At 41.8% G+C, this 15731-nt stretch overlaps 1 protein-coding gene across 7 annotated transcripts in view; it reads left to right on the top strand.

The window, feature by feature from the left end:
• LPP (LIM domain containing preferred translocation partner in lipoma) overlaps positions 1–15731 on the top strand; it is a 715450-nt gene that overhangs the window by 452332 nt on the left and 247387 nt on the right. For all 7 annotated transcript variants that reach the window (XM_033958126.1, XM_033958131.1, XM_033958125.1 and 4 more), the window contains one exon: positions 3356–3566. In XM_033958126.1, coding sequence (XP_033814017.1) covers positions 3365–3566 — 202 coding nt within the window. In that variant the 5' untranslated portion in view covers positions 3356–3364. The remainder of the gene's footprint in view (positions 1–3355; positions 3567–15731) is intronic.

Raw genomic sequence — 15731 nt, 5'->3', positions numbered from 1 at the left:
TCAAGTCACTTCATTGGCTCCCCGTCCATTTCTGAGTACAGTTTAAACTCCTCTTACTGACTTACAATTGCAGTCGCTCTGTAGCACCCCGATATCTCTCCTCTCTTATCTCCCATTATGCTCCATCCTGCTCAGGAAGAAATACATTTGTTTCTTTTTCTCTGGAGGTTGTACTGCATGCAGAATCTTGAATCTTAGGGTGTTTTAAAAAAAATATATTAGGACTTTCAGTTTTTGGTCCCATATTTGCATAGGGATTATCTGTGTTCTGGTAGGAATAAATGTTGAGAAGCATACAGTGTGCTTTGTGTAGTTTAAGTTTGTGGTTAACCATTACGTGTTAATAAGATTGTATTGTGTGTGTGTGTGTATGTATGAAAAATGGATGGAAAAAATAGTGTTACAATTAGTACTATTATGGGGGCGGGGTCTGGCCCGCAACTTAGCCTGTATTTTGGATTGTGGCCCCTTAATGTGATGGAGTTTGACACCCCTGATGTAGAGGATGTGTCACCTTCTGTTCACTTACCCCCTCTGCCGTGCGGTAACAGCCCCGAAGCCCATAGAGATTTTAAGGGTTTCGGGGTTGTTCCCGTGCGGCAAGCCGCTAGAGTGGCTTTGTAACATAGAAACATAGAAATAGACGGCAGATAAGGGCCCACGGCCCATCTAGTCTGCCCACCTTAATGTCCCTCCCCTACCTTTGCCCTGTGAATAGATCCCATGTGCCGATCCCATTTGGCCTTAAAATCAGGCACGCTGCTGGCCTCAATCACCTGTAGTGGAAGACTATTCCAGCGATCAACCACTCTTTCAGTGAAAAAGAATTTCCTGGTGTCACCTCGTAGTTTCCCGCCCCTGATTTTCAACGGATGCCCTCTTGTTGTCGTGGGACCCTTGAAAAAGAAGATATCTTCCTCCGCCTCGATGCGGCCCGTAAGATACTTGAACGTCTCGATCATGTCCCCCCTCTCTCTGCGCTCCTCGAGTGAGTATAGCTGTAATTTGTCAAGCCGTTCTTCGTATGGAAGATCCTTGAGTCCCGAGACCATCCGGGTGGCCATTCTTTGCACCGACTCCAGTCTCAGCACATCCTTGCGATAATGCGGCCTCCAGAATTGCACACAGTATTCCAGGTGGGGTCTCACCATGGATCTATACAATGGCATAATGACTTCCGCCTTACGACTGACGAAACCCCTTCGTATGCAGCCCATGATTTGTCTAGAAGAGGAGGTTAGTCATAGAAAACTGCAATTTGACCAGGGTTGCTAAAACCTTTGCATGCACACTAATACTGAAGCAACATGGTGTACAGGGTGCTTTAAGACAGCATAGACCCTGTTTATCCATAGGTTTTGGCAGCGTAAGGTACTCTCTTGGGGGCCATATTTCTCAGTGACATACTGGAACGTTACCTCATAGCCAGTCCTGTGACATTTTGGTGCATCTAATTTCTGAAGCAGAAATAAAGAATGATTGTCCTTTATTAATCTCGATTTCACCTTCCTACTTCCCTTTTTCAGTTTCCTTCTCTCTTACCTCCCCCCCCCCCCCCCCATTTTCTCTCCTTCTCTGGCGTTTCCCTTTCTCGGAACGTCCTCCACCCTCTCTCTTTGTTGTCTTCTGAGATACAGACCTGAACCCAGCACTGTGAACTTCAAAGCAACTTGACTTGTGATTCTGGAACAGGTTTTAAAAGATGGGAGATATGCACAAAAATTGGGTCATACATTACAAGTCATAATAGTCCATTAACTTTCCCCCCACCCAAAAGAAAGAAACAAACAAACCCCAAAAGACCCTGATCGCTAGAGTGATGCTGAAGTTTAATGGAAAGTTTTATGTATTTTTATGAGTCATTTTAAAAACTTTTATTTATTTTTGTTAATGCCTCATCTGAGTGTCATGCGGTCTTTTTTTTTTTTTTTTCACTTCTTATCCAGCTCCCACAGAGATTTTGGATCAGTGTTTACCTTCAATCCATACAGGCTCTTCTTTTTCTCTTTGCGGTTTAATTAGATACCGTGCCAACCTAGGACCCCTGATGAAGGCGTGTTAACCGAAACACGGACCGTGTTGAGTCCCTAGGTTTGTGTATAGATGGTAACATTAACTGCAATCATTAATTGATATAATAAACATAGCCTGCATCTTGTCTGCACTTCTTCTTTGTTTTCCCATGTGGTCTTTCTTTACCATTTCTACTTGTTATAGAAATATAGCAGAAATGAACAGAAATCCACTGCTTATTCCTAGGATAAGCAGCATAACATCTATTTCATTACATGGGATCTTGCCAGGTACTTGGGACGTAGGTGGGCCACTGTTGAAGACAGGATACTGGGCTTGATGGGTCACAATCAAGCCATTGTGACATCACTGATGAGGTTGGCTCTTAGGCGTTGGTGGAATGAGGCATTATGACATCACAATCTCAGCTCTGGAATGTTGCTACTCTTTGGGTTTCTGCCAGGTACCTGGGACCTGAGTTGGCCACTGTTGGAAACAGGATACTGGGATTGATGGACCAGTATGGCAACTCTTATGTTCTTAGGTGAGCCAAGTATAGGATAATCAAGCCATTGTGACATCACTACTGAGGTTGGCTCCAGGCATTGGTGGAATAAGACATTATGACATCACAATCTCAGCTCTGGAATGTTGCTACTCTTTGAGTTTCTGCCATTGTGACATCACTGCTGAGTTTGGCTCTGAGGCATTGGTGGGATGAGGCATTATGACATCACAATCTCAGCTCTGGAATGTTGCTACTCTTTGGGACCTGGGTTGGCCACTCTTGGAAACAGGATACTGGGCTTGATGGAGCTTTAGTCTACTACTACCCCTACTTATCACTTATATAACACTGAAAGGTGTACCCTGCGCTGTACATTTTCACATTTATAGATAGTCCCTGCTCGGAAGAGCTTACAATCTAACTTGGACAGACAGACACAACATATAGGGCTAGCAAGGACCTTAGGCACCGGAAATGTAGAACTGCTGGATGTTTCTTTGAGACAAAACATAGATGAGAAAGTTTGATGTACTCTCAAATGTTGGTCTTTTCTACATGGATGTTGTTAGAACTATTTTAACAATAATGAGAAAATGCAGTAGTGTAGAATAGGTTTCACTAACAATTAAGCAGAAAAGATTTGCCCAGTAATGTGAACTCTTCTGTTGTTCTATGTTGTAGACAAGATTTCTCTTGGTCAAGATCTTCAGAAGATATGTCCACGTGAATCTTTTTCCAATTGAAACGAGGCAGCTGAGTTGCAGTTGTTTTTACAAGCCTGGCGCTTTGTTCTTGTTTTTATTTTTTTCATGAATCCATGTATTTTGACTTTAGATCTGAATCATGTCGCACCCATCATGGCTACCACCAAAGAACTCTGGGGAACCTATTGGCCATGTGACTGCAAGGATGGAGACAACGCATTCTTTTGGGACACCCAGCATCTCTGTATCTATGCAACAGTCGCCAAAGAAATTTGCACCAGTGGTTGCTCCAAAGCCAAAGTATAATCCGTATAAATCGGGACAATCGGAGGGCAGTGATGGTAAGGAATTTTTATATTATCATCATCTATCCCACCAAATCCTCCTAAGGCATGTACACACTTTCCTCCTCCTTTTATGAAGCCACATTAGCGTTTTTTTAATCATTGGCTGCAGCGGTAAAAGTCCGGCGCTTATAGGACTTCAATGAGAACCGGAGCTTTTACTGCCACATCTGTCAATAAAAAACACTAATGCAGCTTCATAAAGGGGGGGTTGCAGTCTTCCCTCGTCCATTTTAAAAGAAATTATCCATATGATCAGACCTTAGTCATCAGTTCATTAGGAATCAAAATTGGGAAGTGTGACAATTTTACTGCACTTTAAAATTTTCTAATTTTCTTCTTTTGAAGGTTATAAAACATACGGGTCAATATTCACACCTGACTATGGCATTTAAAAGGAATGGAGGTCATTATTCAAAGCAATTTAACCGCTAGAAATGTCTCCTAGACAGTTAAACCACTTGTTCAGGGCCATCCGTTGATATTAAGTGAGCAGTCCAAGGGCTGAGTCAGCACTTCTATGGTTAAGTATTGATATTCAGCATTTAACTGCACGAGTGACACTATAAAAATATAGGACTGACTTTTATGCAGTCGGACTTCATTGCTACACTTGGGTGGTTAAGGTGTCTAAGTGCTTTCAAAATGAGTCCCCAAGTACTCTATACCGCACTTAAGTGCATAAGAGATAGCTGGTTGCATAAACATAGATGTTGAATACCAATCCCTGGACATGGCCTTGCTGGGGTTACCAGATGTCTGGATTTCCCCAGATATGTCCTCCTTCTGAGGACATGTCCAAGGGTCCAGATGGCTTTTCAAAACCCGGCACTGATGTAGAAGGCCTGAGATTGAGATAGACACTAAAGAATGACACGGGATGGTTTCAAGCCACTGACCCTCAAGCCTTGCATTGAAGAATGCTGGTGTAGAAGGACCGAGGTTGAGATGGACAATAAAGAATGACACGGGAGGGTTCCCAACCACTGATCCTCAAGCCTTGCATTGAAGAATGCTGCTTTAGAAGGACCGAGGTTGAGATAGACAGTAAAGAATGACACGGGATGGTTTCCAACCACTGATCCTCAAGCCTTGCATTGAAGAATGCCGGTGTAGAAGGACCGAGGTTGAGATAGACAGTAAAGAATGACACGGGATGGTTTCCAACCATTGACCATCAAGCCTTGAATTGAAGAATGCCTATGTAGAAGGACAGAGGTTGAGATGGACAGTAAAGAATGACATGGGATGGTTTCTTGTGGTTATCTGTGAGGATGGGGACAAATTCTGTCCCCGTGTCATTCACTATCATACAACCAAATTCTATAAGAGGCAGAAAGCTTAATTAGTAAATTGGATTCAACTGTGAGCTTTAACAAGCTCATAATTGAAAAAATTGGGTGACAGGCACCTACCTTTTTAGGCCCAATTCTATAAAATGTAGATGCCGAATGCCAAAGTAGGCATGTTTAGGTGCGGAGAAGGATTTAGGACTGGCACCTATAATGCAGGCCTTTAAAACCTGGGCCTACATTATAGGCGCCTAAGTTTTAAGTTAGACACCACTTAGGCGCAATTCTGTAAACGGCGCAAGTGTGATTGACAAATGATAGGCACCTACATTACGGGCACCTATCTTTTTAGACACTATTTACAGACTTTCCTCCTAAGTGCTCCCACATTAAAATGGTCCTGTCGGCTAATTGAAAAATTAGTGCAGGCCTGTGAAAATTAAAAAAGGAGAAAGGCCTGTTTTTTAGCTGCAGTAAAAATGAACTGAACAGGTGGGGATGTCTCCTGTTGGGACGCTCTAAAGTCCACTTTCTACCACAGCCTAGCAAAAGGGTCCCTTTGTGATGGGAATCTTTGATCATTCCCAGCATAGCTTGATGAGATGTGTAGTCAATTTAGCTGAACCAGAATCGGATGCTGTAGATACCAGAGAAGAAAAATTTTGGTAGGTTTAATGATTTATTATTATCATTCTTACTATTATTTAAAATGCATAGCTCGCTATAGCCGATAAGCGTAGCTTATTACAGCATAGCATAGAAAGTAAATTAAAATAATACAATACAGGGTAAAAGGGCCAGGGAAATTTTGTGCCTGGGGCTTACATTACATTTATTTCTCGTATTCAATTAGCTCAAAGCAGATTACATTAGAAGAGACCAGGACAGCGACCCAGGAATTACATTGATTCAAAGCAGTTCCATAAAATATCATCAATTTACATGCAATATCTAACTCTCAACTAGAATATCATCCATCCACAACCAATTCCTGAAATAAAATAGGCTTTTAGCCACGGTAGAGGTTTATATCACGACCCCGGGCACTAAAGGCCAGATTCTGTATAGGACGCCTCAGAAGCTGAACGGCACCAGCACAAGCCAGCCAAGGAAAAGAGGCTGGCTTGTGCTGGCTTATGCTGGTGCCATTCAACTTATTTGTAAAGCTAAAAAATTCGACCATGTAACGCCCCTTCTTAAAGAAGCTCATTGGCTACCAGTTTCCCATAGAATAATATACAAACTTGGTCTGCTTACTTTTAAATCCCTTTTTTTTAAAACTCCAGCTTTCATTCACAAATTATTAATACCTTACACTACCAACAGAACTTTAAGATCTGCAGAACAACATTTATTATCTATCCCATCTTTAAAAATAATAAATACGCGCCGCCAATTTATGTTCTCCGTTATTGCTCCCCAAAATTGGAATTCTTTCCCTATTTATCTAAGAGAAGAAACTAATATAGAAAAATTCAAAAGTAAATTGAAAACTTTTCTTTTCAATGATGCATTTATAAATTAATTATAATTTGATTTTTAAAAAATCAGAAATCATTTTTTTTCTCTTTTTTCAATCACCCTACCCTTCCTCATGTCCTTTCCCTATATGTCTCTTCAGACTTTTAATACAATGTAAATTCTCCCTTTAATTCCTTATGTTTCCAGTTTGTCGCATCTGTCAAAAGTTGAGTTTGTTTTATCTATTGTAGTAATAATTTTAATAATGTAATTTTATCATGATGTATATCGCTTTGAATCCAGATAAAGCGATTAATCAAAATTTTATTAAACTTGAAACTTGAAACTTGATTCAGGGCCTAATGATTGCTGTCTGTCCTGTCTAACCGATTCCTGAGGAAGGGACCCAGAGTCTCTGAAACCGGGCTTGGTACAACCTACACTGGCTGGGGAGCTCTCGGAGCGTCCTACTCTGCCTTTTTTGAGCACTATAGTGTTGTGATTAATTTATCACTTATCCTTCACACTGAGGACCCTCTTCCTCACATATTATAGTATATCACATTATATTATATTACTGTTTGGATTCGATATAGGTTGCTCTGTGAGCTCATTAGACTTTTTACTGCTTTATGTGGTTTCTTTTTAAACGTGTGTCCCCATTGGCTGGTTAGGCAGCAGTTAGCCGCCTACAATGGGGATATTTGGCCCTAAATGCTCTGACGTTGCTCCGACACTCAGGAAGTCCACGAGCGTCGGAGCAGTGCTGACGCATTTAACGCTCCGAGCCACAGTAGAAACCTCTACCACAGCTTAGTAAGGAAAAAAAAGGGGGGATAGTTTTTACAGATTTCTTAAACAACCTATCGTTAAATTGTCCTTATATATGAGCTGGTGTTGTATTCCAAGCCCTTGCCACTTGATAAGAAAAAAAAATAAAGTTATATATCACTTATATTTAATTCTGTAGGACTTGGAAATTGTAATTCAAAACAGTTCCTGGTTGACTGTTAGATCCAGGAAAGAAAGAAATCAAATCATACATGTAGCACTAGGTTCCTGACCACTAAGAATCTGGAAAAACACTACAGTATAATTTTATGTAAAATCCTCACTTCTGTCGCATATATAAAGAAGTTACTCTTTCGTATTTGCTTGAGTGAAAAATAAGCCTGATTGCGGATGTTCTGAATTGTTTGCCACTGTTTCATTAATGAAACAGCAATGGAGATATAACAGAATAAAAAATAATGTTTAACCATTCACAAACTATACATGTCAAGCAAAACTCATCTTAATTAGGTAAATTTAACTTTGCAAATATTTACGATGTTCATGCAAAGAGAATGAGCAGCCACATAAACAGTTGTCCAGAATAATCCCCTCGTAATCACACCTTGGACAGCCAGGCTGAAACAAATGAGCTTTAAGTCACTTCCTAAAGTTAGATAAATTAGTTGTTTCATTGAGTGAGTCTGTGCTGGTTCCCATATTTGGAGCCGGGAAAGTGATTTGTGAGCTGCCGTAGAATAGACGACCCACGGGGAGTACTTTTTTTTTTTTCATTTTCCCTCTGATCCCTTTTTAGAGGGAGGTTAGGCTCAGCTCAGATGTTTGAGCTTGTCCTGGGAAAACCACTGACTTCATGTCCAAGGCTTTGCGTGCGATAAGAGCGGCAGCGATAGCAATTCAACAAGTGACGATCCACAGCCTATGTTTGCCCTGCTGTCTTCAGTCTGGCCCTCTCGGTGGAATCGAAGAGAGAGGCAAATGACCCCGCAGGAAATCCAATAACAAAATATGACAATTGCCAGAAATCCATATTTTTGAAATGTTTCAAAAGGCATCAGCTTTTCATTGCCAGCACATGACCGCTGGAGTCCAGACTTGCGTTGAGAAAGCAAAACAAACAGACCTTTTATTTACACTTTCCTTTCTTATTAGGAAACGACGTACATTTTGCAGCCGAAAATAAATAGTTATCCATGAACGCTGATGGCCGCACATAGTAAAAAGGAGAGAAGTGAAAGTGGTTCATGAGGTTTTCATTATTTAAAAATAAAAACAGCTGTTGGAGGGAAAAGTTTAGGAGCATTAAGACCACCAGGTGAGCCTCTCCAGTGCTGTCGTCCAAAGTGTTCGGCCTTTGTTTTTCTCATTCCCGTCCCCATAGCTTTCTTAAAAACCTTTCCATCAGGAGCTACATGGCTTCATTTTATTCCAAATTACTTGATCCAGTGTCCATCCATATTTTAATTGATTCATATAATTTCATGCCTGGATTTCTGCAATTCTCCCTATAAAGGTAGAACCCAGAAGGAAATAAAACACTTACAGATCGTGCAAAATACCACAGTTACATTGCATTACATTACAGATTTCTATTCCGCTATTACCTTTCGGTTCAAAGCGGATTACAATAAGAGTTGTGGAGGGAAGGGTTACAAAGTTAGATCAGAGATAGTTTCTGAGAGAGGGAAATTATATTCAACGCTAAAAAAATGGCCACGTCACCCCACTACTCATTAAGGCTCATTGGCTTCCCATTGAACACAGAATAGCATACAAAATTCTTCTAGTAACATTCAAAATTCTGATTCCATATGATCCCCCGAGAGCCCTTAGATCAGGGGTGCCCACACTTTTTTGACTCGCGAACTACTTTTAAAATGATCTACCAACAATAAAATTTTTAAAAAACACAACGCACACTGTACGCATAGAATAGTTAATAATCATTCCTATTCCAGGGTTTTTTCAAAGAGGTCAAAGCAGATGACTCTATGCACTGTCACCTCAGTAACAACCATACAAAAATAGACAAATACCCACCTCCCTCCCTTTTTACTAAACCACAATAGCAGTTTTTAGCGCAGGGAGCTGCGCTGAATGTCCAGCGCTGCTCTGGACGCTCATAGGCTCCCTGTGCTAAAAACCACTATTGTGGTTTAGTAAAAGGGGACCATATTGTAAAATATAGACAGCAGTTATAAATTCAGACACATTTTGATCACTAAATTTAAAATAAAATCATTTTTCCTACCTTGTCTGGTGATTTCATGAGTCTCTGGTTGCACTTTCTTCTTTTGACTGTGCATCCAATCTTTCTTTCAGCCTGTATGCTTCCTCTCCTCCAAACCTCATTCCCTCCCCCAACTTTTTCTTCCTCTCTCCCTGCCCTTTCTTTCTTTCTCTCTTCATGCCCCTTTCTTTTTTTCCTGTTTCTCTTCTTTCCTTCTGTCTCCCTGCATGCCCCCTTTCTTTCTTTCTCCCTGCCATTCCCCAAGCCACTGCCACTGCCGCTGCCATCGGGAAACATGACCCAAACGCCACCAACGGATAACAGGCCCCAAAGCCGCCGCCGCCGCCGCCGCCCATGCTCTCTCTGCTTCGGGCCGATCAATCTTCCTCTCCCCGACGTCAATTCTGCCGTCGGAGAGGAAGTTCCGCCCAGCCAGGCAGTGATTGGCTGGCCTGAACTTCCTCTCCGACGGCAGAATTGACGTCGGAGAGAGGAAGATTGATCGGCCCGATAGATCGCCAAGGCAAAGGGAGTCCTGGATGATCGACTCACTTTGCCTTGGCGAGCTACCGGTCAATCGCGATCGACCTATTGGGCACTCCTGCCTTAGATCAACTTCTCAACACACCCTTAATGTTCCTTCATCATACCTTGATATTTTCAGTGACTGCACCAATGATCTGGAATTCTCTTCTTATATATCTAAGATCTGAACAAAACCTGCAGAAGTTTAAAAGCAGTTTAAAATGTTTTCTCTTTAAAGACGCCTTTAACTGAATATTCGTTATAAGACCAGCAATTTTAAACCTCCCCCCTCCCTATTGTTTTCCCCTTTTATGTACCTTCTCTATATAAAAATTGTAGTTCTACCCCCCTTCCTGTTGTTTCTTAATGACTTATGAAGTCAGGTACATCAAGTCTGTCAACACCATTTGTCCTCCTGTAACTTCTTAGATTTTTAATCTTATTGTAAAACGCTTTGTACCTTAGGATAAGCGTTGAATCAAATATTCAAATAAACTTGATAAACTTGAAAATCCATTCCACCCATTCCCCAGACTTCATGAATAGACTGCTTATTCCGTACACCCCCCACCTCCCCCCCCAAGGTCACTCCGTTCCACATCTCGAAACCTACTCGCCATTCCATCCCTGAGACACTTCAATACAATGCGCTCAAACATTTTCTCGGTTACAGCGCCTGCCCTCTGGAACGCTACACCAAATTATCTAAGAGAAGACACGTTAGTAACTGCCTTTTAAGTCCAAAATTAAAAACCTACCTGTTTAAGGACGCTTTTAGGGGCAAACTCTGTAAGAAGCGCCCAAAAATTTGGCCCCGTTCAGCGCGATTCAAGTAAAATTGGCCGCTGTTTAGTGAATCACGCTGAGCGGTACCTATTTGGAGGCGCCCAAGAAATAGGCCAGCTCTAGGCACAACTACAAGTTAGGCGGCCATGCGCGCGCTTAAGCACGCTTAAAAGCAGCAATCCTGTAACAAGGCGCCTAACATGAAGCCACGCCCACGCCTAAGATGCATAGCACCTATTTTTTTTGAAGGCCGCCTAAATTTTTAGAGGCGCCTTGTTACAGAATCGCTCTTTCTTGATAGGCGCCTAAGTTTCAATTATTGTTGATTAAAAAGCTTAATTGAGCTTCTTACTCGATTTAGATAGGCCCTTATCTGGTTGGGCGCATCCAAAATAGGTGCCAAACATTAGGCCCCGGTTACAGAATTTGGGCCTTAATGTATAACCGTCCTTCTTGAACTTTATTGACTTTCCTGCCACCTGATCCCTCTCCTCGTGGTCTTCCCATTTGTGCTTTCTCTGTTTTTTCATATAACAACAAGTGTGTCATAAAGATTCATACAATTACCTTAAGTATACACTTGATATCTCCATAACATATTGTACATACAACATATCTTATATAATCCTTACTATAATTTTAGACATCATATAAAATTTAATAATTTTATCAACTATTATTCAATTATGAATCCCCTTCCCTCCCCTTATTTTGTTAGTTGCCCACAATATAACAACTATTATGATAATTTATTTATATTTTATGATAAAGAGAATAAACCTACCCCCCCTTTATCAAGTATCTTATTATGGGAAAAATTATATCAATCATTACAATTACCATTTGTGCTTTCTGTTTTAAATAATGTAGTTCTACCAGTTCCCTCTTGTTCCAGTTTGTCTCTTTGTTTTGTCAAGCCTTTGTATGACAGCCTTAAACTTACCCCCTGTTTTACGAAGCCGTGCTAGCGGCTGCCGCACGGCAACGGCCCCGAAGCCCTTTAAATCTCTCTGGGCTTCAGGGCCGTTACCGCAGCACAGCCGCTAGCGTGGCTTCGTAAAACAGGCCCTTAGCATTTTGTATTTCTAAATATATGGACTTTTTAACCTTTGGATGTACACCGCCTTGAAATTTTGATTTGGCAGGATAACAAAATTTTAATAAAACTTGAAACTCTTTTTCTACGCACGGATCTGTAATTCTGACCTCACGTAAGAAGCCAAACTAGAGGTCCAGGCATACGACGGGGGGAAACTCGTACTGGATAAAACAATCCTGTTTCTGAATTTTCAAGTCATGCACTAAGGGCCTGATTCTCCAAAGTGCGTCCCGATTTTAGGCAGCTGTAGGCGTCCTACAGCTGTCTAATCAGCCAATCGGGATGCACATTTTTTAAAAAATTGCTCCTCAGGCAGGCCACCTATATTGAAGGCGCCTCCGGGAACCTAGGGAGACCCGCAAGACGCCTAAGCTCGCCTAAGGGCCTTAGGCGGGCCTTAGGCGAACCTAGGCGGCCCTACGCGTCTCCCTAGTAGAGGAAGAAACGCTTAAAATGTAGGCCAGCAAAATGCTGGTCTACATTGTAAGTAGACGTGGCCGCTATACTTATTGCGGCAAGGGATCTCGTTGCCGCTATAAGTATAGCGGGCCGCGGCCTGTCCAATCGCTGGCAGGAGGGTGCCCAAACCCTCCTGCCAGAAGATGCCCCCCCCCGACACTACCAACCGCCCCCCCCCCCCGACATTACCGATCTCCCTTCCACCCCGACACTACCGATCGCTGGCAGGAGGGTGCCCAATCCCTCCTGCCCAAAGACGCACCCTCCCCCCCCCCCCCACAATACCTGGAAAAAGTTAACCTGGGAGCGCTATTTAGGCGAGCTCCTCCCGTAATTCTGGGTCAACCAGTTAGCATACTGTAATCCGAATGTGGTAGCTGGTTAACGCTTCTACGCCTAGTCTTCATTCATGACAAACCCCTCCAAAAATATCAACCCAAAAATAGTCAACATGCGATTGGCATACAAATTGCCCTGATGTCTTTTAAGGCACCCGTTTGGTTTAGTAGAAGGGGCCCCTTAAATAAAAGCCTTTTGCCAGTGGTGTGTGGAGAACGTTGCGATAGGTTGTTCCTATTGGGATGCATTTTCCCCTTAAGTAGAACAGATTCTTGGGCTTTCATGTGACAAGGTGTGATAAGTTTGCCTAAGGCAATGATAATCTTTATATTATGCATTAAAATGAACCTTCTGGACAATAATGGATTACATTTGGAGACTCCCCCATGCAGCACACTGTGTCACAGTCTGAAACAGGGCACGTGTGGTATAAATGAGAAAAATTAATTTTGGCATGGTGCTGATCTGTGGGATAAAGTCTAACAGCTGTTTTGCAACACTTTTGGAACAGGCCAGTGAAATCTTGCTTCATATAGCTCAGTGTTTATGTAATTGAATTTGTATTTTTCCCTTCAATCCAGACACTTTATCATTTCAGTAAACTCTCCATAAGTAGACATTTATTGCTAGTTTAACAGCATTTGCTCAATTAGACATCTTTGCCTTTTTGCTAGACAATTTTCTCATCCTTTAGGCTTCCAGATACAGGATACCAAATCTTTTCTTTTTTTTGTTGAGTCATGGGACATTGAGCCTTTTTTCCGTTTTGCCTCCTAATCGTAGGGATATTCTTTATAGTCAGGGCAGCTCCCTTCAGAGATGATTAACACAGAACCTGTGTGTGACCACTAGGTGCCACCATTAATGTAATGTAATGTAATTTATTTCTTATATACCGCTACATCCGTTAGGTTCTAAGCGGTTAACAGAAAATATACATTAAGATTAGAAATAAGAAAGGTACTTGGAAAATTCCCTTACTGTCCCGAAGGCTCACAATCTAACTAAAGTACCTGGAGGGTAATAGAGAAGTGAAAAGTAGAGTTAGAGGAAAAATAAAAATAAAATAAACATTTTAACAAGACAGCATTGATCTAAATACTTTGGAAGGTAGAAGAGAGGAGAGAAAGGAATAGAAGCAGAAGGGGGAGCCGTTGAACAGTAGAATTCTGGAGAAATTTAAATGATAGAAATAGAACAAAACAAAGACAAAAGGCAAAACAATAGATAAGATTAAAGATAAATCATAAGCTGGAAAGAAAAATAAAATAAAACTTTGTCTTCAATCCACGGTTTCAGCGTCAGTGATGAAGTGGAGCAAGTAAGTTTAGGAGGAGTGATTGATGTTTCCAGAAAGGGCTTCTTCAGGGAAGAGACTTGGCAGACAGTCCCAGGATGCCTATGTCTCCTCCCCTGCGATGTTCTCCCATCCATGCATTCCCTCCCAGACACACTGCCCGTGCCCCAGCCGCTCCAAGGAGGTTTCACTAATAAAGGGGTCCTTTTATTAAGGCATCTATTATATCCTATAGGGGTCTTAGTATTGAGCGCGCACTGGATCAGTTACTGCACCTTAATAAAAGGACCCCACAGTCAATAAGAGGAAGATACCACTAACCATTTCTAAAGCTATCCTGAGGAAAAAAAGAAATGTAAACTAGAGTACACTTCTTATCCTGGTTTGAATCGGAAACTTCTGTGTAGTTGCAAAGCAGCTAGAGTTATTCCAATTAGTTCTCTTTTTAAAAATGTATTTTTCCAATTTCCAGATTATTTAGATCACAGAGAATATTTCACAGATAAGAACCACATTGTGCAACCAATCTGTCTTTTGCCTACATGCAATGCTGTCACAAATCCTATTTGATGTCTCCTGCTTGGAGGCGGCCCAAAAAAGCAAACAAGATGCTAGGAATTATTTAAAAAGCGTGCCGAACAAGACTAAGAATGTTCCAATGCCGCTGAATCGCTCCATGGTGCGCCCTCACCTGGAGTATTGCTTTCAATTCTTGTTGCCTTATCTCAGGAAAGATATGGTAGAACTAGTAAAGGTTCAAAGAAGAGTGACCAAGAAGATAAAAGGGATGGAACTTCTCTTCTTTGACAAAGACTAAAGAGGTTAGGGCTCTTAGAAACATAGAAACATAGAAAAATGACGGCAGAAAAGGGCCAAAGCCCATCAAGTATGCCCACTCTAGTGACCCTTCTCCTTGATTTTGTTCACCACCCCTTGCCTTTACATCATTAGAGATCCCACGTGAATATTCCATTTATTTTTGAAATCTGCCATGCTGTTGGCCTCAATCACCTGCCGTGGGAGTTCATTCCAATGATCGACCACCCTCTCAGTGAAGAAATACTTTCTGGAGTCATCATGAAATTTCCCTCCCCTGATTTTCAGCGGATGCCCTCTGGTGGACGAAGGTCCCATAAGACGGAAGATATCCTCTTCCACCTCGATACGACCTGTGATATATTTAAATGTCTCAATCATGTCCCCTCTTTCTCTTCGTTCTTCAAGTGAGTACAGCTGCAATTTATTCAGCCTTACTTGAAGTCTAGAAAACCCTGAGTGGAGAAGAACGGGTACAAATTGATCGATTTTTCTCGCCGTCAAGAATTACAAAAATGAGGGGACATTCGATGAAGCTACAGGGAAATACTTTTAAAACCAATAGGAGGAAATATTTTTTCACTCAGAGAATAGTCAAGCTCTGGAACACTCTGGTAATGTAGCTGGTTTAGAAAAAGGTTTGGAGACAGACATGGGGGAAGCCATTGCTTGCCCTGGGTCAGTAGCATGTAATGTTGCTACCGGTGCTGTTTGGGTTTTTGCCAGGTACTTGTGACTTGGATTGGCCTCCGTGGGCTAGATGGACCATTGATCTGGCCCAGCCAGGCGATTCTTATGTTCTCTTGGTCTTCTCTTCCCCACCAGAGAGGTCGTTTTGTGACTAATGGATAAACATGAAGGCAAATAAAGACCATATGGTCTGGCCCTATCTCGGCTTGAATTCTGCTGTTGTTTTCGTAAGCCCTGTGCTCATAACTCATAAGAGACTGCAGCTCTGCAGACTTGAGTCGACATGAGGTCTACCAGTTGATGCGCTGCCAGAATGATTTAGTGAATCACGGTAATGCTTTCACAACGTTGTATTAAAACAATGCAATTTTGAAAG

The sequence above is a fragment of the Geotrypetes seraphini genome, chromosome 9, assembly GCF_902459505.1.
Source record: "Geotrypetes seraphini chromosome 9, aGeoSer1.1, whole genome shotgun sequence".
Lineage (NCBI taxonomy): Eukaryota > Metazoa > Chordata > Amphibia > Gymnophiona > Dermophiidae > Geotrypetes > Geotrypetes seraphini.
This window is presented reverse-complemented; position numbering and strand designations above follow the sequence as displayed.